Below are 24,416 nucleotides of genomic sequence, written 5' to 3' on the forward strand. Positions count from 1 at the left end.
GACACTGCAAAAAATTTAGTACATCTAAGTTTTAAATTGGCTGAACAGTCAAATGTCTAGCAGACATCACCAAATCACAATGTTAAAGCAAGAAGTCAAATCCAGTATGACAGTCACAGATAAAACCTTGTGTTGGATGATTACCAACTAAATATTTTCATGGAAAGTTAGCGCATCACTTGTGCATAGACAGATTTTTCCAAAACAATTTGTCATGTTCTAAAATCTGTCTGACCAGTATTGAAATTTAGCCAGTTCTTGATGGAGAAGCCCAGCCTTACAAAGTCAGTAACTTGTCTAAACAGCCAGGTAGCTAATCCACCTGGGAGTATGGCTTTCAAATGTGGTAAAAATGCTCGGAAGAAGTGGTGAGAGGGATACTTAAAAGGTCACCCTTGCTCTTAGTGGAGCGCATTCTTTGAGTCTGCATCACTGAAATTAATTCCATTCCTTCCCTTTGGGATCGACACTGCCTGCAGATCTGAGCTTAAACAAAGCTGAGCAGCTCTCGCTGTAGGAGCATTCCGAGTTTATAATTACCAAATATGAAGGAATATGCACAATTTTGGTCTAAACAAACCAGAACAGAACACGCAGCCTTGTTTGTCTTAAAATAGCCTTCAGAGTAGAGGCTCATAAATGCTTAAAGACTAAGTGCTTCATACTAGGGCAGCTGCATCTTTAAATAACTGTATACCCACTAACTTGCTGTTCCCATTTGCTAGAGCCTCTGGAATGATTCTACACAGCACCAACCCGCCCCTCCCACCCGCATCTCCATGCTTCTGATGTTATTCCTCAAGCTGCCACTTTCAAAAGGCAGTAATTCTATGGGCAGTAAAAGCAACATCATAGTCCCCTGGGGGTGAGCAGTGGCTTATTAGACCCCCTGAATAATTCTTTGCAATAGGACAAGTTTCTTAGAGAGGAATATTTTAGTGTACAAAGTAATTGGAGAGGAGGAACTGGCTGGATAAGCTTCATTTCTGCATGTAAAAAAATGTTTCCTCAGTCTACTTCACCCCCTCCGTGATGTCACTGGTGAGAGAATGTGGTGATCTTTACAGCCTACTAGTGTATACAGGGGTCATCTGTTTAGTAGCATTTCATTCTGGAAAATCTCTCCCTAACCACTGGACTATCCTTCCTCTCTTCCTCCCCTTTACAGCCAGCTAGTGAAGAAAGCCAGTCCACAGAGGGGCTGGAGCCATCTCCTTGCTCTCTTTGGGTTGGAGAGTAGGGAGAGAGAAGATCCTGGCTTCCCAGGAGCAGGGATTGCAATTCTGCCTGGCTTATACTGGCTGGGCAACGGGGATGGGAGAAAGGCTGCACACAATCTGGCCCTGGTTATTACTGCACACAAGCAGGTATGAGGCCAAAGAGATTCTGTTCCTGGCTCAGCCACAGACTTCATATGTGACCTTGGACTAGTTGCTGAATCTCCCTGTGCTCTTCAGTTCCCCATCTGTGCAACAGGGAATATAATACTTCTTTTCTCCCATTTTCATTTGTCTTATCTATTCCCACCTTAAGGTCTTTGGGGACAGTGCCTAGCACAATGGATCCCCAATATCAGCTGGGGACTCTGCACATTACTGTATTATGAATGCTAATAACATGTGACCTATTAGACATTTATAGGCCCCTTTATTGGTTACTGACCTTCACATGATTCTCCACTTGGTGAAAACATCCCATTGTCATGGTAGCCGTCCCTGCACTCACAGTGGTACCAGCCAGGCAGGTTAATGCAGTTAGCACGGCTGTCACATTGAACAAAGCCATCTGAGCATTCATCAATGTCTGTTCAGCAACCAAAAAAGAAAACAGGAAGTCACACAGCTGAATCCGCTACGTTAGTCTGCTGACAATACAGTATCTGCTGCATTACTAAAATGGTTTTAATCAATATTATTGGACCCCCATAAAGGTTAACAGTAAATTAAAGAAGAGATTGAATTTTTGAACCTCCTCCCATAAAAGCTGTAGAATAATAGCAAGGCCATACTAATGAATGCAAAGGACGATCTAGTAGCCTTCTCTATTGTTAAACGTTAATAATTAATTGAATCACAACAAATGGTAAGCATTTGTTATCTATCTATGTAATAGAATAGTTATCTATGTAAACCTCCCAAAGCACTAAGAAAGAAAGGGGTCCCAATTCAAGGAATAAAAATTATATCTCCAACTATTAACCCCTTGATCTATCCAGACTGTCTGACATAACCAACATTATGTATTTCAGTAGCATATCAAGACAACAAATCCTTACTCTCACTTTCAGAGAATTAATGCTCTTCCAAAACATTGGACAAAACTACTGGCGCAATCTGGCTCCATTAAAGAGTACCTGTAGCTGGGGGGTGGGTGGGGATTTGATATTTTACTCTTGGTTCTTGATGTCCTTCCTTCCATTTTTTTCTTCCTCAAGAAGAAAAGGATAGCATCTGTACTTGATTATATTCCCACTTACACCAGCTTTACATTATCCTCAATGGAGATGCTCCTAATTTACAGCAGTTACTCCTGCTCTGAGTGTAAGCGAGAGCAGAATCAGCCTTCTATCACAAATAATTCGTTAAGAGTCCAAAAACATGCTGAGTTCTTACTGACACAGTCCAACTCATTTTTCTCTTCCTGATGTGGATCTCTTAAAAGGTAGCCTTCCACTGACTAGACTTCTTCCAAAGACCCCACTCTTGAATGGATTTCTGGACACCTTAATTAGGTCCAGCTTACAGCAAGGCCTGTCCTACTGAATTCTAAAAGCTCGGTATGTGAACTGATGTTATAAACTAAGTGCATCATGCAATGTTGATTTCCAGTACCTTACATTACATCCAGTAGGCCAAATTCTACCCTTCCATACCTGTGCAACCCCTTTCCCATTAAAGACTATTATAAAGCAGCACCATTCTCAGTGATGTGGCTAAATAATGTTAATGAGCTGGGCATAGTAGGACAGTGGAAACAAACAGGGATATAAAATATGACCTTCATTACCAAATCCAACGTAAGTTTTGGAAATCTGGAAGGAATTATGTTTTACACCACATGTGGCACAAAGTTCTAGAAACCAGCAGAGTGAGTCTAAGGTTATAGCAACCTTGCTGAAGATAAGGGGCCTATACCAGGTCCAGTAAAGGCATGCTTGCATCATATATATGTGACGGCCAGCATCTTGGCCAAAGCCAGAGACTAAACCAGGGACTTCCATTGAGAAAAGCATGAATCTCTCCAGCTGGAACTATAAAGCTAGGTCCACATCCTCTTTGGCTCAGGCACAGAGGAAGACACATAACACACACTGACTGGTGGGTTACACACTTCCTTTGTACATAGGTAGCTCATCTCAAGCATGCGAGTAACACTTCAATTCAAATATCAGATACTCCCCCACATTTACACTATGACTGACCAGTGACTCTTGGCCAATGCTAGTGACTGAACTGGGGACCTCCAGTGCAAAAAATTTGAGTTATAGTTTGAGCTAGAGAGCAAGGATGTGAAGTATGCAGCTGTAATGGACCCAGTACCCTCTGTGCCTTGGTCACCAAGGGGGACATGCAACACGCTGAACAGTGGGTCACATACAGTGGGTCAAAATCCTGCCCTCAAACCCTGTTGACTCACATTAATGTGATCTGTTATTTCCATAGAGGACAGCTTACTATTGTTGAAGGAGCTAGCTACGAGATGTAATAAGCGTCATCTCCCTGTAATATTAGTACATATCGTCACTCTACCCTCTTATGGAAACCATCCTTCAAAAAGTAAAGTTAAAAATCAAAGTTTCCTCATCCCTACACACCACCACCACCACCAGTTTGGAGGAGCTGAAGTAGCACAATATTTCAGGGACACCTGAGAACTTCATTGCATAATCCTCATTTAGCCAACCGCATTCATCCTTCTTGTTGCATTTTTTCTATTCATGCTGAGAGCAAATTGCTGTTGGGTGTTTTATTTACATATGAAATAGACTCATATCTACTTTTGCATTAAAGGGTTGACATAGTTACTTTTTACAATTATATATATAGTCAAATTACCACCATATTGACTTTTAAATGGGTTATAATTAATCACAGAGTCTCTATTTCTTCTCATTAATACATCTCTTCCCAATTATAGCACACACTCTGTCAAAACTCTCTCTAGTTTTTCTACTTTGGTGCTCACTAACAGCATCAAACTGTAGTGTAATGATTCTCGTTCAAAAGTGCTTTTGCTTTTGTCTTAAAAGGAGGGTGGCCACCCTATGTATTAGGGACTTAGAAGGAAATATCCTCTGGTTCAAAAACCAGAACATTCAACTCTGAGCATATCCCAAGACAGGGGTTCTTATCCTTTTTCTTTAAGGCCCCCTTCCAACATGTTATAAAAATTCTATGGCCCATCTGTGCCACAATAACTGTTTCTCAGTAAATTAAAAGCTGAGGCCAACATTAGGGGGTAGGCAGCGGAGCAATTGCCCAGGGCCCCATACCACAGGAGCCCCCAAAATACTAAGTTGCTTGGGATTCAGCTTCAGCCCCGGGCAGCAGGGCTTGGGATTCGGTTTTCTGCCTGGGCCACAGTGAGTCTAACGTTGGCCCTGCTTGCAGCCCCCAGGAGGCCCCAGACTCCAGGTTGAGAACTGCTGTCCTAAGACACTAATACAATAAGCCCTGCCATAGAACTAAAAAAAGACAATTCTTTACAACTTTCAGCTGTTCAGTTTGTCTAGCTCTCAACCAATACAAAGCTTCTTTATAGTGAGGAGTCAGAAGACAGCAAAACTACAGGAGATTTCAAGAGATCAGAGAAAGATCAATGAGAATTCTGTTGTTTAGGTGAGAAAAAGCTGATTTGTAGTCCCTGCCTTATGCCACTGGTGTTCACTCAGATATTGGCAGATCATAAAAAAAAAGAAAAGAAAAGACTGAAACCTTGGAACTTCCCGTTTCACTGGGGAATGTGCAGTTTGAGAGCCAGCTTGCTTGCCACTACATGATCTAAGGGCTTGTCTACATTTACCAGGGGATCAACGAGAGGGGATCGATGCATCAGCAGTTGATATAGCAGGTGTAGTGAAGACCCACTAAATCGACTGCAGATCGCTCTCCCGTCAACTCCAGTACTCCTCCAGATCGAGAAAAGTAAGGAGAGACGACGGGAAAGCATCTCCTGTCTATATCGCGTAGTGTGAACCCCACAGCAAGTAGATCTAAGCCATATCAGCTTGAGTTACGCTATTGCGTAGCTTAGACTGACCTTTTCCTGTAGTGTAGACAAGATCTAAGTCATTGTGCTAAAGGCTGGGGATCATATGTTCAATACATGACAGCTTGTTGGGGTGGGCTGAAGGTGCAAACCCCACAGAATCAATGAAGTGGGTAGTCTAAAAGGTGGAGGGGGTATAGAGTTGTTGTTCTGACTTGACGTAAATCTTTATAGCTGCTTTAAATAACATGCATGAAAATGACTTGATGGCACATTTCTTCCATTGAAAAGTCGAATTTACTTATTGGGGATGATGGGGAGGAAAGAGGGTTATTTAGGTCAAAGTAACACAGATGAATTAAAAGAGGCCTGTGTTCCTCTCTTCAGAACAATTTATTTTTGGATCTGTATGCTTTCTAATTATGCATACAGCATTGCAGGCACGCATTTTATGCATCTTGATAAGCTCACTTACTGATTATTCAGGAAAAACAAGCCTTGAATGACATGTCAGTTTCGTAAATTGACAACCAAAGTAGCTATTCTGTATTTATTTGCAAACTAACTGACAAAACCTATATCACAAAAAATATTACTTGGGACAAAATGCTTTTACAGGTGTCAATAAGCAACAAAATACATTCTTCCAGTTTCCTTATGGCTGAACACGAGATGTTGAGAGGAGTTATGTATGAAACCCTAACATGAAATGTACTGCTAGAAGCACTCTGTTGGTCTTTAGGAGATGTCATATTCTTGACTGATTGTTTGCCTTCAAATCATTTCATTGTAACCAATGCCTGCATCAGTGTTGAACAATCCGTTATCCTTTAAATCATAGAATCATAGATGTTTTGCAGCAAACAAAAGACACCCCAAATTTCCTCCCTACAGCTAACCTTCTATGGAAAAAAATTCCAATGTGTCTTCTGGTGGTTTTTAAAACATAGATTTCTTTAAGTATGAAACCAGTTCCTAAGAAACTAAAAATTTTAAACATTAGTTACAATAATACAATAGTCTCTCTGCAGCAGGACAAAATACAACCACCACAACTCTGCGAAACAAGTAGAAAATGTGGAAGGAAAGCATTCAGAAGAGTTGAACTGCTTATTTCACAGAAATTCTTCTTGACATTTGGATAAAAGGATTTCTATTTTCAAATTGGCAAAAGATGGCTCAGGAACGGCTGTGAAAGGATCTACAACTAACATGATTTTCTTAGAAAAGAAAAAGCAGCCAGAAGTAATTTTTCTCTCTCCCATAGTGAAATGTTCTCCGATGAATCCTCTTGCAGCTGCTCACTGAGAGGTATGACTTGACAAAAGAAGAACTGATTGAAAAGTTTTGCCTGGCCAGTGGCTATGGTAGATCAGTGGGCTTTGTGCAGCATTAACAGCTCTAATGAGCTCCTGTTTTATGCTGTACTGGATAGGCATACGAAAAATGAATGCTACTTATATAAGGAGGTTACCAAAATAGACATTATACTACTACTTTTATTTTAAAAAATCCCACTTACAAAGAATGGTATAATGCAATGAAGGGCTATGCTTGGCATGTGCTTTGTTCAGAGGGGGTTGGTGACATCTGAGGGCAGGTAGACAAAATAGACAAGTAAAAGTGCTGCTCAGAACCAATTTATTTTAGCAGGAATGATCAAATTGTTTCTTATTCTAACAAGGCAGACAAATTCCTCTTGTGTCTATGCTGAAGAGACTGTTGGTTTTGTTTTGAGGAGTTCCTTGTATAATCACTGAGACATTTTAAAGAATATTTAATTCCATGTCTTTCACTTTGGTCAACAAAATGTTTGGATGGTGGCATGCGAAATCATGGAGTGAGGGGCTGGCTTAAAGAGAAAAATCTACAACCCAACATGTGTGGGAGATAGGGTTGCCAGTTTTGGTTGGCTGTATTCCTGGAGATTTCACCACATGACATAATCTTTAATTAAAGATTAATCTTCAATTCCTGGACACTCCAGGCCAATCCCAGATGGTTGGCAACCCTAGTGGGAGAAGACAGCATTTAGAATACACAACATATAGTACACACACCCTTTGGCTATGTGGGCCTATGGCTGAAATCCTGGCCTCATTGAAATCAATGGCAAAACTCCCATTGACTTACACGGAGCTGGGATTTCACCCTATATTTTTTTCCTTTGTCAGATACATAGCACAACATGTACCAAATCCTCCATCCTGTCAGGCTTTATGTGTGGAATTATGTGGCAGCTGGTGAAAGCAATCTTCATCCTCAGGCTAGGAGCAACCACAAAGCCCACAGCTGCTACTGTAGTCCAAGGCTGCAGCAGCCCCTGCTCCTGCTGCAGTCCAGCTCAATGGGCAGGGGTGCTGGAGCTATTTGTATAGTGAGGGTGCTGAAAGCCATTGAACTAAACTGTAAACCCTGTATATAATGGAAGCCTCTTCAAGCCAGGGGGTGCGGTAGCACCCCCAGCACCTCTAGTTCCAGCATCTATGTCAGTGGGATCTGCACAGTGACACATCTGCCACTGAAATTCCTGCTCTTCTGAAAGCCATCACTCCCCTGCCCCCAGGACATGGAGCTCTAGTGCAGCCGGATTCAGCAAAATGTGTGTGTGGGGGGGTGAAGGCTTTGCCCGTGCTTCCTAAATACTCAGCCCCCATGAAGCAGCACCACATTGGCTCTATTGTCACAAAATGTGGCAATTTGCCCCTGTAATAACCTTTGTGTGTTGGATTGCTAGCCTGATTTTTGCATTCCCTCTGGGGGAATAGGAAAGTACTTTTTGTTTCCAGGATTGGGAACAGAGAGGGAGATTCACTCTGTTTGGGTTCACAGAGCTTGTGTCTGTGTATCTCTCCAGGAGCACCTGGAGGGGGAAAGGGAAATAATCCTTTTTCCCTTCCCCCCTCCAGGTGCTCCTGGAGAGATACACAGACACAAGCTCTGTGAACCCAAACAGAGTGAATCTCCCTCTCTGTTCCCAATCCTGGAAACAAAAAGTGCTTTCCTATTCCCCCAGAGGGAATGCAAAAATCAGGCTAGCAATCCAACACACAGATTTCCCCGATTCCTTCCTCCCACCAATTCCCTGGTGAGTACAGACTCAATTTCCCTGAAGTAAAGAAAAACTCCCACAGGTCTTAAAAGAAAGCTTTATATAAAAAGAAAGAAAAATAAGTACAAATGTTCTCTCTGTATTAAGATGATACAACACAGGGTCAATTGCTTAAAAGAATATTGAATAAACAGCCTTATTCAAAAAGAATACAAATCAAAGCACTCCAGCACTTATATTCATGCAAATACCAAAGAAAAGAAACCATATAACTTACTATCTGATCTCTTTGTCCTTACACTTAGAAACAGAAGACTAGAAAGTAGAACTACTTCTCCAAAGCTCAGAGAAAGCAGGCAGCCAGAAAACAAAGACTTAGACACTCAATTCCCTCCACCCAAAGTTGAAAAATCCGGTTTCCTGATTGGTCCTCTGGTCAGGTGCTTCAGGTGAAAGAGACATTAACCCTTAGCTATCTGTTTATGACACGCCCCCCAAATTGCAGACAGTGGGGAAGCTCACTGGCGGCGATTTCCTTCTAGAACTTGAAAATAAACAGATTAATACAACACATACACCTTTACATATACTCCTAAGTATATAACTAACAGACTTCTACATTTTAAGAACACTTTTTAACTACTGAATTCTGGGAAACTCTCACGGGAGAGTGCATCAGCAACTTTATTAGAAGCTCCTGTGATGTGTTGAATTTCAAAATCAAAATCTTGGAGAGCTAAACTCCAACGAAGAAGTTTCTTGTTGTTCCCCTTGGCAGTGTGAAGCCACTTTAGTGCAGCATGGTCAGTTTGTAGTTGGAACCGCCGTCCCCAAACATATGGGCGTAGCTTTTCCAGGGCGTACACAATGGCATAGCATTCCTTTTCACTGACTGACCAGTGACTTTCCCTCTCAGACAGTTTCTTACTGAGAAACACGACAGGATGGAAGTTGTGATCTGTTGCTTCCTGCATGAGCACTGCTCCTATACCACGCTCAGATGCATCCGTGGTTACTAGGAATGGCTTGTCAAAGTCCGGGGCCCTGAGCACAGGGTCAGACATGAGCGTTGCCTTAAGTTGGGTAAAGGCCTTTTGACACTCATCAGTCCACTTAACTGCATTTGGCTGGGTCTTTTTGGTCAGGTCGGTCAGTGGGGCAGCGATTTGGCTGTAGTGTGGTACAAATCGCCTGTAGTATCCGGCCAAGCCTAAGAAGGATTGGACCTGTTTCTTTGACCTTGGGACAGGCCACTTTTGGATAGCATCCACCTTGGCCTGTAGGGGGTTTATGGTTCCTCGACCCACCTGGTGCCCCAGGTAAGTCACTCTGTTTTGGCCTATTTGACACTTTTTGGCCTTAACAGTTAGTCCTGCCTGCCTGATGCGCTCAAAGACCTTTTCCAGGTGTAGTAGGTGTTCGGGCCAGGAGTCAGAAAAAATGGCCACATCATCGAGGTAGGCAACTGCAAATTCTCCCAGTCCAGCTAGTAGACCATCTACCAGCCTTTGGAAGGTGGCGGGTGCATTACGAAGGCCGAAAGGAAGGACATTGAATTCATACACCCCCGCATGGGTGACGAATGCTGACCTCTCCTTGGCAGGTTCATCTAGCGGTACTTGCCAGTACCCCTTGGTTAAGTCTATTGTAGAGATGAACTGGGCACGTCCCAACTTTTCCAATAGCTCATCGGTACGTGGCATTGGATAGTTGTCCGGACGAGTTACAGCATTTAGCTTACGGTAGTCCACGCAAAAGCGTATTTCCCCATCTGGTTTGGGTACCAGAACCACTGGAGATGCCCATGCACAGGTAGATGGGCGGATTATACCCATCTGTAGCATGTTCTGGATCTCCCGTTCTATAGCAGCTTGGGCATGAGGAGACACTCGGTAAGGTGGGGTTCTGATTGGGTGAGCATTACCTGTATCAATGGAGTGGTATGCCCGTTCAGTCCGTCCTGGGGTGGCTGAGAACAATGGGGCGAAGCTAGTGCACAGCTCCTTGATTTGTTGCCGCTGCAGACGTTCCAGGGTGGTTGAGAGGTTCACCTCTTCCACGCCACCGTCTTTTTTCCCGTCGTAGTAGACACCGTCAGGCCACTCAGCATCCTCTCCCTGGACTGTAAACTGACAAACCTGTAAGTCTCTGGAATAGAAAGGCTTGAGAGAATTAACATGGTACACTTTAGGCTTTAGTGAGGAATTGGGAAATGCTATGAGGTAGTTTACAGCTCCCAGGCGCTCTTGGACCGTGAATGGCCCTTCCCATGATGCTTCCATCTTATGGGCCTGTTGCGCCTTCAAGACCATAACCTGGTCTCCTACCTTGAAGGACCGATCTCTGGCATGTCTGTCATACCAGGCCTTTTGCTCTTCTTGAGCATCCTTTAGGTTCTCTCTAGCAAGGGCTAAAGAGTGTCGGAGGGTGCTTTGTAGGTTGCTTACAAAGTCCAGAATGTTAGTTCCTGGGGAAGGCGTAAACCCCTCCCATTGCTGCTTCACCAACTGTAATGGCCCCTTAACCTCGTGACCATACACAAGTTCAAATGGTGAAAACCCTAAACTGGGATGTGGTACAGCCCTGTAGGCAAACAGCAACTGCTGCAACACTAGGTCCCAATTATTGGAGAATTCGTTGATGAATTTTCGTATCATGGCCCCCAAAGTTCCATTGAACCTTTCCACCAGGCCATTGGTTTGATGGTGGTACGGGGTGGCAACCAAGTGATTCACCCCATGAGTTTCCCACAGTTTTTCCATGGTCCCTGCCAGGAAATTAGACCCTGAATCTGTAAGGATGTCAGAGGGCCAACCTACCCTGGCAAAGATGTCTGTTAGGGCCAGGCACACAGTGTTAGCCCTGGTGTTGCCTAGAGCGACTGCTTCTGGCCATCGGGTAGCAAAGTCCACTAAAGTCAGTACGTACTGCTTTCCTCTGGGCGTCTTTTTTGGGAAAGGGCCCAGAATATCCACAGCTACTCGCTGAAATGGGACCTAAATTATGGGGAGTGGCTGGAGAGGGGCCTTGACCTGGTCTTGAGGCTTTCCCACTCTTTGGCATACCTCACAAGACCGGACATACTTGGCAACGTCCTTGCCCATCCCCTCCCAGTGGAAGGACTTCCCCAACCGGTCCTTGGTTCTGTTCACCCCAGCATGGCCACTGGGATGATCATGGGCTAAGCTTAAGAGCTTCCCTCGGTACTTAGTTGGAACCACCAACTGTTTTTGCAGCTGCCATTCTTCCCGGTGTCCACCAGAAAGAATTTCCTTGTATAAAAGTCCTTGGTCTATAACAAACCGGGATCGATTTGAAGAGCTGAGAGGCGGTGGGGTGCTCCGTGCCGCCGCCCAAGCTTTCTGAAGGCTGTCATCCGCTTCCTGCTCAGTCTGGAACTGTTCCCTTGAGGCTGGGGTCACCAGTTCTTCCTCAGACTGTGGACTTGGGCTTGGTCCCTCTGGAAGCAATGTAGGTGATGGGGTTGTTTCCGTTGCTGGTGAACCGCTCTCCGCTGGTGCACCTGAGGGTATTTCAGGCTCTGGCTGAGCCTTTTGGGTATGGTTGTCTTTTGCTTCTGCCAGTTCTGGCTCGCTGGCGCCCTCTGGCGTTGAGTTTGAAGATGGGGTTGCACTTGCTGGTGCTGGTTGCTGTTCCAGTTCCGGGCCTGGGACTGGAGATGCTGTGGCTGTTTTAGTGTTAGGCATGGAATCCGGGTCCACTACCTCTGTCTGGGTCTCTGGTAACACAGACGGGGCCTCTGTGGACGGCTCAGGATCAGGAATGGGTCTGGAAGCTTGCCTGGTTCGGCTACGTGTAACCATTCCCACTCTCTTGGCCCGCCTCACCTGGTTGGCCAAGTCTTCCCCCAGTAGCATGGGGATAGGATAATTGTCATAGACTGCAAAAGTCCACATTCCTGACCAGCCTTTGTACTGGACAGGCAGTTGAGCTGTAGGCAAGTCTACAGCTTGTGACATGAAGGGGTAAATTGTAACTTTGGCCTTTGGGTTGATGAATTTGGGGTCAACGAAGGATTGGTGGATAGCTGACACTTGTGCCCCCGTGTCTCTCCACGCAGTAACCTTCTTTCCGCCCACTCTCAAATTTTCCCTTCGCTCCAAGGGTATTTGAGAGGCATCCGGGCCTGGGGATCTTTGGTGTGATGGTGGTGTAATGAATTGCACTCGCATGGTGTTCTTGGGACACTTGGCCTTGATATGTCCCAGTTCATTACACTTAAAGCATCTTCCATCTGATGGGTCACTGGGCCGAGGTGAGTTACTGGAGACTGGTGAGGTTGAAGGGTAGGGTATCTGTGGCTTTACTTGGGTGGTATGTGGGGTCTTTGGCTGTCCTCGGTTGTAGGGTTTATGGTCTGTGTGCCCCCTGGGGTAATCGTTCCCCGTGACAGTAGCTTTCTTGCTTTCTGCCAGTTCCATCCATTTGGCTCCAATCTCCCCCGCCTCAGCGATATTCTTGGGGTTTCCATCTTGTATGTACCGCGTGATGTCTTCAGGAACACCATCCAAGAACTGCTCCATTTGTATGAGGAGGTTCAGTTCTTCCAAGGTTTGAATGTTGTTTCCTGTTAGCCAGGCCTCATAGTTTTTTGCAATGTAGTAGGCGTGTTTGGGAAATGACACCTCTGGTTTCCACTTTTGGGTTCTGAAGCGCCGACGGGCATGATCTGGGGTTATCCCCATCCTGTATCTGGCCTTCGTTAGAAAAAGTTTATAGTCATTCATTTGGTGCTTAGGCATTTCAGCTGCCACCTCTGCTAAAGGTCCACTGAGCTGTGACCTCAATTCTACCATGTATTGGTCTTCGGGAATGCTGTACCCAAGACAGGCTCTTTCAAAATTTTCCAAGAAGGCCTCGGTGTCATCACCTGCCTTGTAGGTGGGAAATTTCCTGTGCTGTGGAGCAATAATTGGCACCGGGTTGTTAGGGTTGGCTGGCACATGCAGCCCAGCTTTTGCCAACTCCAGTTCATGTTTTCTCTGTTTTTCCTTCTCTTCATTCTCTTTTTGTTGTTTTTCCATTTCTTTTTGGTGCTTTTCCATTTCTCGGCGGTGGGCCAACTCTTCTTCTGCTTGTTTCCTTCGGTAGGCCACCTCTTCTTCTTCTAGTTTTCTTTTGTGTGCTGCCTCCTTGGCTGCCTCTTTGGCTGCCTGTTCTCTTTGGTAGGCTGCCTCTTTGATCTGTTCTTCTCTTTCTTTCATCTCCATCTCTTTTTGTTTTATTTCCAGTTGTCGCCTGTGTTCAGCTTCTTTGATTTGTTCTTCGGCCTCAATTTTTGCCTTAGAAGTCATGGTTCCTGTTTTCTTGTGTTGGGGTGCCCTCCGGTGTTTATCTTCTGAACTGCAGGTTCTCTGTTGCCTCCTGAAGTCTGCCTAGCAACAGTGCCTTTAGCTAATTTTCCTTTTCTCTCTCTAGCTAATGTTCAATGAAGGGAAACCAGAAAAACCACTTTATTTGCATGCCTATAAGTGCTGGTACTTGCCTCCTAATGGGAGGGCTATTGCATGACAAAAGACCCTTAACATGCAAGCCACAAACTGCCAGAGAGAGCAGAAAAAAAAAATTCTCTCTGGTTCCCTTTTAAAACCAACTGTTTCTCTCTGCTAAAAAGCCCTTAGCAGAGAAGAGAAAAATAAAATATTTCCACTGGCTTCTGGATTCTGTCTATATCATCCCACCGGCTGCCACTCATGTAATAACCTTAGTCCCAGATCTGGACCTTAGCGTCCAAAATATGGGGGTTAGCATGAAAACCTACAAGCTTAGCTACCAGCTTGGACCTGGTACTTGCTGCCACCACCCAAAAAATTAGAGTGTTTTGGGGCACTCTGGTCCCCCTGAAAAACCTTCCCTGGGGACCCCAAGACCCAAATCCCTTGAGTCTCACAACAAAGGGAAATAATCCTTTTTCCCTTCCCCCCTCCAGGTGCTCCTGGAGAGATACACAGACACAAGCTCTGTGAACCCAAACAGAGTGAATCTCCCTCTCTGTTCCCAATCCTGGAAACAAAAAGTACTTTCCTATTCCCCCAGAGGGAATGCAAAAATCAGGCTAGCAATCCAACACACAGATTTCCCCGATTCCTTCCTCCCACCAATTCCCTGGTGAGTACAGACTCAATTTCCCTGAAGTAAAGAAAAACTCCCACAGGTCTTAAAAGAAAGCTTTATATAAAAAGAAAGAAAAATAAGTACAAATGTTCTCTCTGTATTAAGATGATACAACACAGGGTCAATTGCTTAAAAGAATATTGAATAAACAGCCTTATTCAAAAAGAATACAAATCAAAGCACTCCAGCACTTATATTCATGCAAATACCAAAGAAAAGAAACCATATAACTTACTATCTGATCTCTTTGTCCTTACACTTAGAAACAGAAGACTAGAAAGTAGAACTACTTCTCCAAAGCTCAGAGAAAGCAGGCAGCCAGAAAACAAAGACTTAGACACTCAATTCCCTCCACCCAAAGTTGAAAAATCCGGTTTCCTGATTGGTCCTCTGGTCAGGTGCTTCAGGTGAAAGAGACATTAACCCTTAGCTATCTGTTTATGACAGCCCCCAAACACTATTTTGTTTAAAAAATCCAAATGAAACCTACCTGTGATTTTAAAAACTAAAATGAGCCAAACAATTCATTTCTGCACTCCCTTAAAGTAGTTGGATGAAAAAATGCTTCCAAAGTCTTGCAAACTGAAGCTATTCTAATAAAATACACAGGTAGCTACTATGCCTGGCATTTTGGAATTATGTACCACATACATCTAACTTCCTTAACCATAAAAAAACCCCTTGCATCTTCTAAATCATCTATATTTATGCTTCATAAGCACTTGTTTCCTGAACTGTGGTGATAGCCTGCTGTAACTCTTCTCCACTGTATCCCTTGCTTTTGAGAAGACTAAGAAAACTCTGCTTCCTGGAGAGCTGGAATGTAATAGACTATGTTGATAACTGATCAAATCTAAGTAAAATACAATCCTTTGCAAATTATCGATTAGTACCGCATACTATTGCTGCAGTAAAGGAAATGGAGTAGCTGGGAACCTGATGAATATCATTAGAGAATGTCCCTATATAACAGCCTTTGAAGACTCACAGAGGAATCAAATTGCCTTTTTAAAAGCAGGTTAATTCTTTCATTCAACTATAAGCCTCTTGTCTGGTCAATCTATGCTTAACATAGGATGTGGGCAGAGGAGAGCAAAGATGGATTTACACCATCTTTGCATTCCTCTTACTTCAATGGTTGCTGGATCAGGCCCCTATTTAGTGGAGTTATTCATATTTAACATTAAGCACAAATTCTGCTCTCAGGGACACACACAGACATCAACGGGGTTATACAGGTGTAACAGAGCAGAATTCAGCCCTAAAATTCTTCCATTTGTAAACAACAACAAGGTCTGGCAATGCTTTTCCCTGAAGGAGAAAATATCTCAGATATTTGCAGGGTATTTCAACTTAATTTTTTTTCATTCTCTACATTTTTCCAGGGAAGGAGAGCACAATAACCTACATTCTTAGGCTGTCAGTGGACACTGCCAATTAGCAGAAACACAGTAACCAGTCCACTGGTAGCTGGACAGACACTACTAAATGTTTCACATGAGCTGATGAACAGCCAATAGGTGCTAATAACTTTTAGTCACTATTGACCTCGGCTAAACATGAAATAGCAACTCAGAGGTGAAAGTCTTTCCACCCCAATGCTAACTCCCAGAGCCACATAGTCCCCAGTCACTAACATACAGTACTGTAAATGAGGTTCATCTGGTGAAGACACTGAAAAGGGAAATCATTTCAAAACAGATCACGGCAGAATAAGGAGATACAGCAACTCTAGAGATATTTTTAAATAGTAGATGGTGAATCTGAAATGGTCGTTGCCTTCCAGTGTCCTTTGGCTCACCCAAATACTAACAGCCCATAGATACATCAATCCACTTAAAAAGGTGGCTTTTCTGCAGAGGAAGCAAAGGACAGTGAGGGTGCTCACAGCAGATAGCAAGTTCTACATGGAAAACACAATACCCATCTTAGGCTTGTTTGACAACTTGTTTGGCTCGTCAAGACTCAGAAAACAGTGAGTGCAATAAGGAAAGGACTTTGTCCCATGCAGTGTTCAATGCACTTGAAATCCATTGAATAGTATACCTGCTGTATTAACTCAATCTTTTAGAGTACCTGGGGAAATGTTTCATTTTCTCTGCAGTAAGTTCTAATTCACCATCTTTTATATTTAAAAATAGAAAATTGTTTTTGCTGTTTTCATGTGACAACAGAGTTCTAATACTTGAAGAGACCCTGCTGTTCAACTGGACCTATGATGTGAGATCTGGCTTGGATCTCTGGCCCCAGTGGGAAACTAAACAGCCTGAAACTAGTTCGATATACAGCAACTATCTCTTTTAAAACACGGTATCAGCCTTTGGGATTTCCATCCTGTTAAACCACTGCTACATATTGTTAGAATATAAACATCATACAGAGGGGTGAAAAACAGAAGACTACAGAGCTGAGGTAGCTGACCTAAGTCAGGAAGATTTCAGTTTTAGAAGAAAACCAAAGTTATTCTGAATGCCTTTCAAATTTGTTTTATAAAAGTCAATCAGCTCTTTTCTTCTAATGCTGCTGCTTGTACCCAAAATAACTTCCCTTCTTAGTTATTAAAAATTCGACAGTCTGTTTTCTTCTGGAATCTTATACTGTCTATCCAGTTTGCTACGAATGTTAAAAGATCTGACATCACATTCTGAGTATGATCAGAATTTCATTCACCGCATGGGATCTCAAATCAAAGGTTCCACTGAACCACAGGATTTTCTTGAGTGTTACTATATGTGGACTTCCACAGTGCACTGAAAGTTTCTTTATTTTCTTTTTAAATATAAAGGATCAGATTATGGCTGCCCTGTGGTATACAGAAGAAGAGAAAAAAGAGTTATGCATTCTCACCTTGCCCCATAGCTCAGCACAACCCCCTGAACACTCTTCAGTATAGCACGACAGGTACTAGCCCAGTAAAAGAAGAGTTGAAAGAAAGGATTGAAAGTAGTGCTATGGCCCCTCCCCCGCACCACACTGGGGAACTGGGCCAGTGCTGGAGGAAGTGCACCTTGAACTCCTTGAAAGAGTGGTGAAATTGCTGCTTATGTGTATCCTCTCAAGAGCTCCAGTAAAAATTCTGGTTGAGTCATCTTAAAGCCATAATCTAGCCCAAGGAGTAGGAAATTAGTTAGAGAAAAGAATACAAATGTAATTTTCAAATCTACTTCAACAGGCTGAATTAATACTGTAGGTTTGTTCTTCACCATAAATTTCCTACTGTCATGTTGCATGAAAGAATAAACTTATTCTTAAAACAGGTTAGTTTTTGTACCCTAGCACGAGCATGATTGCATTTTTAAAGCACCTTGTCCAAGGAAAACTAATTTAGTTCCATTAATGAAAAAGAAGCAAAATGTGATTGAGGATGTAATACAGAATTATAGTCCATTAATTCTTCAAGTGTGTAATTTTCCAGACTCCTGATCCCCCATTGATTTCTGCACACTCCCATCGGTCCTGCTAAATGCCAGCAAAAAGAAATTCAATCGTGTTGTTATTTCATGTGTGGCAGTGGCAGCATCCAAAATTAGATAGAAACGTTCCGAAAGGGATTTTTCCAGTTACTGCTTCACCATGCAGCCCCGTTAACATTTCTTTGTTGTCAAAAATTGATCAATCACAGACTCACAGACAACTGAGACTATGACAGTTTCTCATTATGCAGCCAATACCATCAAAGGACATGACACTTGTAACAATTGAAGATGATAATTCAGAACCCCTAATTAGGCATGATGAATTGGGTGCATGCTTGAATTGTTAAAAAAAATCAGGTAATATATTTTTTCCACTAGGATCTGTGAAATTGGTTACGGCAGTGCCCATTAAAGAGTTAGACTAATTGAAAGTACTGAGGTTCTATTTTTAGATGTTGATTAAGATACAGTTTTGCTTTCAGTTTGTGTATATTCTGTAATGCAGCAACTAATCTTCAAAAATAATTGCATGCTTCTGCTTCACTCTTAACCTTTCCTCAAAAACAAAAGTAAACGATTTTCCTGAGAGGAAAAAAACATTTTCCCTTTCAAAGTATACGGAAATAGCCATTTTTGGACTACAAACTTGTCTTTGGAATTTATATTGCTTCATTTGCATATGTCAGTAAGAGGACAAATTTACTTGCAGTACTTTCTTAAAATGCTGTCAATTAGTGGCTGTTGGGAACTGAAGCCTAAAGAACTTGTATAGGTACATTATGTCCAATCACAAAGGATTTCATTTTGCAAGCTACAGTCTGAGTCTTGTTTCAAAAGGGCTATCCTCTGTCTTCAATCCACATAGCAGAGCCCTTATTGAAAAGAATGGGAATTCCATGTGTGGATCAGGCATGTGTCCCTCGGTTTTTATACAATATGCTTGATCCCAAAAATTTCAGGTTAAATTAGGGCTACAGCATACAGTGGCACATGCTAGAAATCTTGCTTCCAATAGTAGGGCCAAACCCCACTGAAGCTTTTGAGTCTTTCCATCAACTCCAATAGCCTTTAGTTCAAGCTCTAGGAATGCAAGGCAGAAGTTTCAGATCCTTTTGAAGCACTTTTTTTTTCTTTTTGATTCTAGGGTCAGAAGGGACCAATGTGATCATCTAGTCTGACCCCCTGCACAAAGCAGGCCACAGAACCCTACCCATCCACTTCTATAACAAACCCCTAACCTATGCCTGAGTTATTGAAGTCTTCAAATTGTGGTCTGAAGACCTCAAGCTGCAGAGAATCCACCAGCAAGTGACCCATGCCCCACGCTGCAGGGGAAGGCAAAAAACCTCCAGGGCCTCTGCCAGTCAGCCCTGGAGGAAAATTCCTTCCTGACCCCAAATATGGCGATCAGCTAAACCCTGAGCATGTGGGCAAGACTCACCAGCCAGCACTCAGGAAAGAATTCTCTGCAGTAACTCAGATCCCATCCCATCCAACATCCCATCACCAACCACTGGGCATACTTATCTGCTGATAATCAAAGATCAATTGCCAAAATTAGGCTCTCCCATCATACCATCCCTTCCATAAACTTATCAAGCTTAATCTTAAAGCCAGATATGTCTTTTGCCCCCACTACTCTCCTTGGAAGGCTGTTCCAGAACTTCACTCCTCTAATAGTTAGAAACCTTCGTCTAATTTCAAGTCTAAACTTCCTAGTGTCCAGTTTATACCCATTCGTTCTTGTATCTACATTGGTACTAAGCTTAAATAATTCCTCTCCCTCCCTAATATTAACCCTCTGATGTATTTATAAAGAGCAGGCATATCCCCCCTCAGCCTTCTTTTGGCTAGACTAAACAAGCCAAGCTCTTTGAGTCTCCTTTCATATGACAGGTTTTCCATTCCTCGGATCATCCTAGTAGCCCGTCTCTGAACCTGTTCCAGTTTGAATTCATCCTTCCTAAACATTGGAGACCAGAACTGCACACAGTATTCCAGGTGGGGTCTCACCAGCGCCTTATATAACGGTACTAATACCTCCTTACTTTTGCTGGAAATACCTCGCCTAATGCATCCTAAAACCGCATTAGCTTTTTTCACGGCCATATCACATTGGCGGCTCATAGTCATCCTGTGATCTACCAATACCCCAAGGTCCTTCTCCTCCTCTGTTGCTTCCAACTGATGCGTCCCCAATCTATATCTAAAGTTCTTATTATTAATCCCTAAGTGCATGACCTTGCACTTTTCACTATTAAATTTCATCCTATTACTATTACTCCAGTTTACAAGGTCGTCCAAATCTTCCTGTATGATATCCCGGTCCTTCTCCATGTTAGCAATACCCCCCAGCTTTGTGTCATCCGCGAACTTTATTAGCACATTCCCGCTTTTTGTGCCAAGGTCGGTAATAAAAAGGTTAAATAAAATTGGTCCCAGAACCGATCCTTGAGAAACTCCACTAGTAACCTCCTTCCAGCCTGACAGTTCACCCTTCAGTATGACCTGTTGTAGTCTCCCCTTTAACCAGTTCCTTATCCACCTTTCAATTCTCATATTGATCCCCATCTTTTCCAATTTGACTAATAATTCCGCATGTGGAACCGTGTCAAATGCCTTACTGAAATCTAGGTAAATTAGGTCTACTGCATTTCCTTTGTCTAAATAGTCTGTCACCTTCTCAAAGAAGGAGATCAGGTTGGTTTGGCATGATCTACCTTTAGTAAAACCATGTTGTACTTTGTCCCAGTTGCCATTGACCTCAATGTTCTTAACTACTTTCTCCTTCAAAATTTTTTCCAAGACCTTACATACTACAGATGACAAACTAACAGGCCTATAGTTACTCGGATCACTCTTTCTCCCTTTCTTAAAGATAGGAACTACGTTAGCAATTCTCCAGTCGTACGGTACAACCCCTGAGTTTACTGATTCATTAAAAATTCTCGCTAACGGGCTTGCAATTTCATGCGCCAGTTCCTTTAATATTCTCGGATGAAGATTGTCCGGGCCCTCCGATTTTGTCCCATTAAGCTGTTCAAGTATGGCTTCTACCTCAGATATGGTAATATCCACCTCCATATCCTCATTCCCGTTTGTCATCCTTCCATTACCCCTAAGCTCCCCGTTAGCCTTATTAAAGACTGAGGCAAAGTACTTATTTAGATATTGGGCCATGCCTAGGTTATCCTTAACCTCCTTTCCATCCTCAGTGTGTAGCAGTCCCACTTCTTCTTTCTTTGTTTTCTTCTTATTTATATGGCTATAGAACCTTTTACTATTGGTTTTAATTCCCTTTGCAAGGTTCAACTCTACTTGGCTTTTAGCCTTTCTCACTTTATTCCTACATGTTATGACCTCACTAAGATAGCTTTCCTTGCTAATCCCACTTCAGATACTTGTCCACATTTCTCCATGAAAGGAAACACTGAGTGGCAATGCCAAGGTGTCAAGGGGTGTGACTGAAGTTAATGTGCGTGTTCCAATAGAGCCCAATTGTGGAATGGTCCTCATGCTGGCAAGCATTTACTCACTTACATAGTCCCATTGACATTATTAATGAATATTGAGATGTCCACTTGAGTGACACGGATGTAAACCTATGGTCTGAATCTCTACAGGGAAGACGCTTTCTGCCACCATCTATAGGTGAACCAGAGGAAGAGACAGAATGAGCCAGATTTTATTTGCATGTTTGTTTCCTGCCATCTCAGTGCAAATATTTTAGTTAAAATACATTTACGCTCTGAGTGTAGGGATAATGAAATGTTATTATCCTTACTGTGTGACAAAAGGGTAACAAAACTGTGCTTAATAGGCCCTGAGTGAGGAGTCACTCTAACCAAAGCCTTAGTCTTGCATCACTAGGTAATGGAACTTGGACAGAAAAAGAGAAGAGAACTCCTACTTTTGGCTAGGAATGAATCCCTTGTGGCAAGGTCTCTGCTGGAGGATCATATATGACATGCAACCTCCTTCTTCCACTGTGCAAAAATTGGGCTGCGTGAACTCTAGTAAGTGCCTTTCTTCCCAGCACTACCAAAACTGGGTTAGGTTGTGGCATGTCTGGACTGGGCCTGGTACAAAGAAGGCATTGCGGCAACAGGCATAAGGTATCTCTTCATGGAAACCAGGCAGCACTTCCACCTTTAATGTTTGGCCCTGGCCAAGTGCACTACCAGACTCTAGGACTTCATTAACTACTAACAACAAACCACAAGTGGGATGCAGCCAAGGGGAAAAGGAGAAAATGGTGTGTGAAAGGGATATTTACTCATTGGATGTTCACACAAGCAGGTGAGGGAAACTGAGGTGAAGGACTACTGGCAAAGACAGTGTGGGGGTGGGTGTTTTATTCGTTGCATAAAACATTGTTGATATATTGTTGTTGTGTTTTCCTGTTCAATAAACCTTTCCTTGTTTTATATACAGACTCATGGCTTGTGAAAGGGCAAGTACTGCCTGTTAAGGGAACCAGGGAAGGTGTTTAAATTTTCTCGTGTTGGTGACTGGTTGAAACATCATTGAATCTGATGTGGGTGCAGCCTTTCACTTAAGATAGCTTTAAGAAACAGTTAAGCTTCTTTATGAAACAATAGCAGCCTCCACCCCAATCACTGACTCATGTGAGACCTCTCAGGAATTTGAACTGTATGAGAAAGGGGCTTGGCTGAGTATTGTTTTTGTAGAAGTGTGTATGTGTGTGAGAGAGAGCAACAGGAGACTCAGATTGAAACACACACGGAGATAGAGCAGATAGCCAGTCACAGCCTGAATAAGCACTGAGAGACGAGCCCTGAGAAAAGCATAGAGAAAGCGCTTTTGAGCCGCATGCTTGCTGAAAGGACTTTGGAGCTGCAAACAAAGAAACTAAATCCTGTGGTTTGATTCCTCCTGTGTTTAGGGAAACAGGATTTTGTACATTCTTTGTCAATGCATGGGATTGCATCAGATACCTGACTCCATCGTTGTCCATTTCTCCTCCTAACAGAAAGAACCCGAAGGGCCCCAAACTTTAAGTTTGGCTGAACTCTTAGGTCAAAAGAGGGTTACATCAAGTTTCTGGGTGGGTGCTCAAGCCAGTACTGTTTGTTAATTTTAAGAGGAACTTCTGGATATTTGAATCCAGCTTTTTTTGCTGCCAACACCACCAGGCAGAAAGTATTTGATTAAAAACTGAGAATTTTTAAACATGTTTACAGAATTCAGTAAATCAGCATTTCCTAAACAGTCGACATATTCTGGACCCTCAGCCTGCACAGCTATTCTTTAGTGTGAAATCAACTAGACCTGGCACAAAAATGATGAACTATAGAAAAGGTGTGAACATATTGTACTATTTTGTTTTTCTTGGCTTACTCCTAAAAATACAAGTTTGCAAATTAATTTTGGCAGGTTTTTAGTGGCAAATAATAAATATCAATTTCAACTGGAGACTGAAGCCTTAGGAATATATTTGGTGCATATAGATACCCACATAATGACAACAAGAGAGAAAAAAAAGATGTAAGGATGGGAGGCATTATAGACCTTATTTCCACTAACAGTAGAATGTTTCATAATTCATAAAAGAAAGGGATTCAAATGAGTTATGAAGGTCATTCCTTATTTCCTTTATATATGGCAAGAAATTCTATTATAATACTGTCCAGCTTCATTGCACATGTTCTATTATGCCATACTCCATTTTAAGACCCTAATAATTCAAATGTTTGCTTTTATTTCTTTTAATAAACAAATCATACGATTTCCCAGAACAAAATAATAAATAAGTACTTGGATACTTCAAAACATCCCCGAAAGGAATATTTAAATAAAATATTAGAACTTTCTTTCTCCTCAGACATTTTTACCTAAAAAATACTTTTTCTGATCTCTGACTCGAGAGAGTATAAACTGGCTCAAGACAAACAAAACACTTCCCCTCTTCTCCCCTACTCTCCTAAAAAAGTAAACCTGGATAAAATGTGGCTTTCTAGTATTTTCAGCCTTGGAGTAGAAAAAAGCCTTTTGTTATTTCACAAATATTCTGAAGAAAGCAGAGAAAAAATATAGAAGTCAGTCAAAGTGTAACTCAAAGAGAAAAACTGGAGAGAAAAAAAGACTCAAATAAAAGCGAGCAGTGCAGGCCATGCTACAGGAAGAGACAGAGGAGATGAAGTAAGTATGGTTCATGCCTAAAGGAATCATGGTTCATCCATATATGCTCTTTCTGAGAGTAAGATTCTCAGTTTCATTATCCTTTATGCACATGGAAGTGGAATGCCCCCATTTCAGCCCTGTGCTATAGCCCCTCTGTCAGTTTGTTTTTCCTCATCCTCAGTCCCCATTTTGAAAAATATAGAAATACACATAGTATATTTGGGACAGGCTACTTTTGCCTCCCCCAGTTTTGAAATGTTACTGACGTCCTCCTTGGCAATGATCTTAGTACTCTGGATCTCCCCAGCATATCATTTAGCCCAAGATCTTAGCAGGATTCAAGAAATGATTAGACATTTCTACAGATAATGATACTATATATATATGATGCTTATGCTTCAGGACCTAAGCCAAACACTAAGTAATGGGGTCTAAAGTTATTCCATAAATGTCCATTGTCA

At 42.5% G+C, this 24,416-nt stretch overlaps 1 protein-coding gene across 2 annotated transcripts in view; it reads right to left on the reverse strand.

The window, feature by feature from the left end:
- Window positions 1–24,416, reverse strand: part of NELL2 (neural EGFL like 2) — a 264,640-nt gene that overhangs the window by 24,513 nt on the left and 215,711 nt on the right. For both annotated transcript variants that reach the window (XM_050936133.1, XM_050936132.1), the window contains exon 16: window positions 1,663–1,803. In XM_050936133.1, the coding sequence (XP_050792090.1) occupies window positions 1,663–1,803 (141 nt within the window). The remainder of the gene's footprint in view (window positions 1–1,662; window positions 1,804–24,416) is intronic.

This window comes from Gopherus flavomarginatus, chromosome 1 (genome assembly GCF_025201925.1).
Source record: "Gopherus flavomarginatus isolate rGopFla2 chromosome 1, rGopFla2.mat.asm, whole genome shotgun sequence".
NCBI lineage: Eukaryota > Metazoa > Chordata > Testudines > Testudinidae > Gopherus > Gopherus flavomarginatus.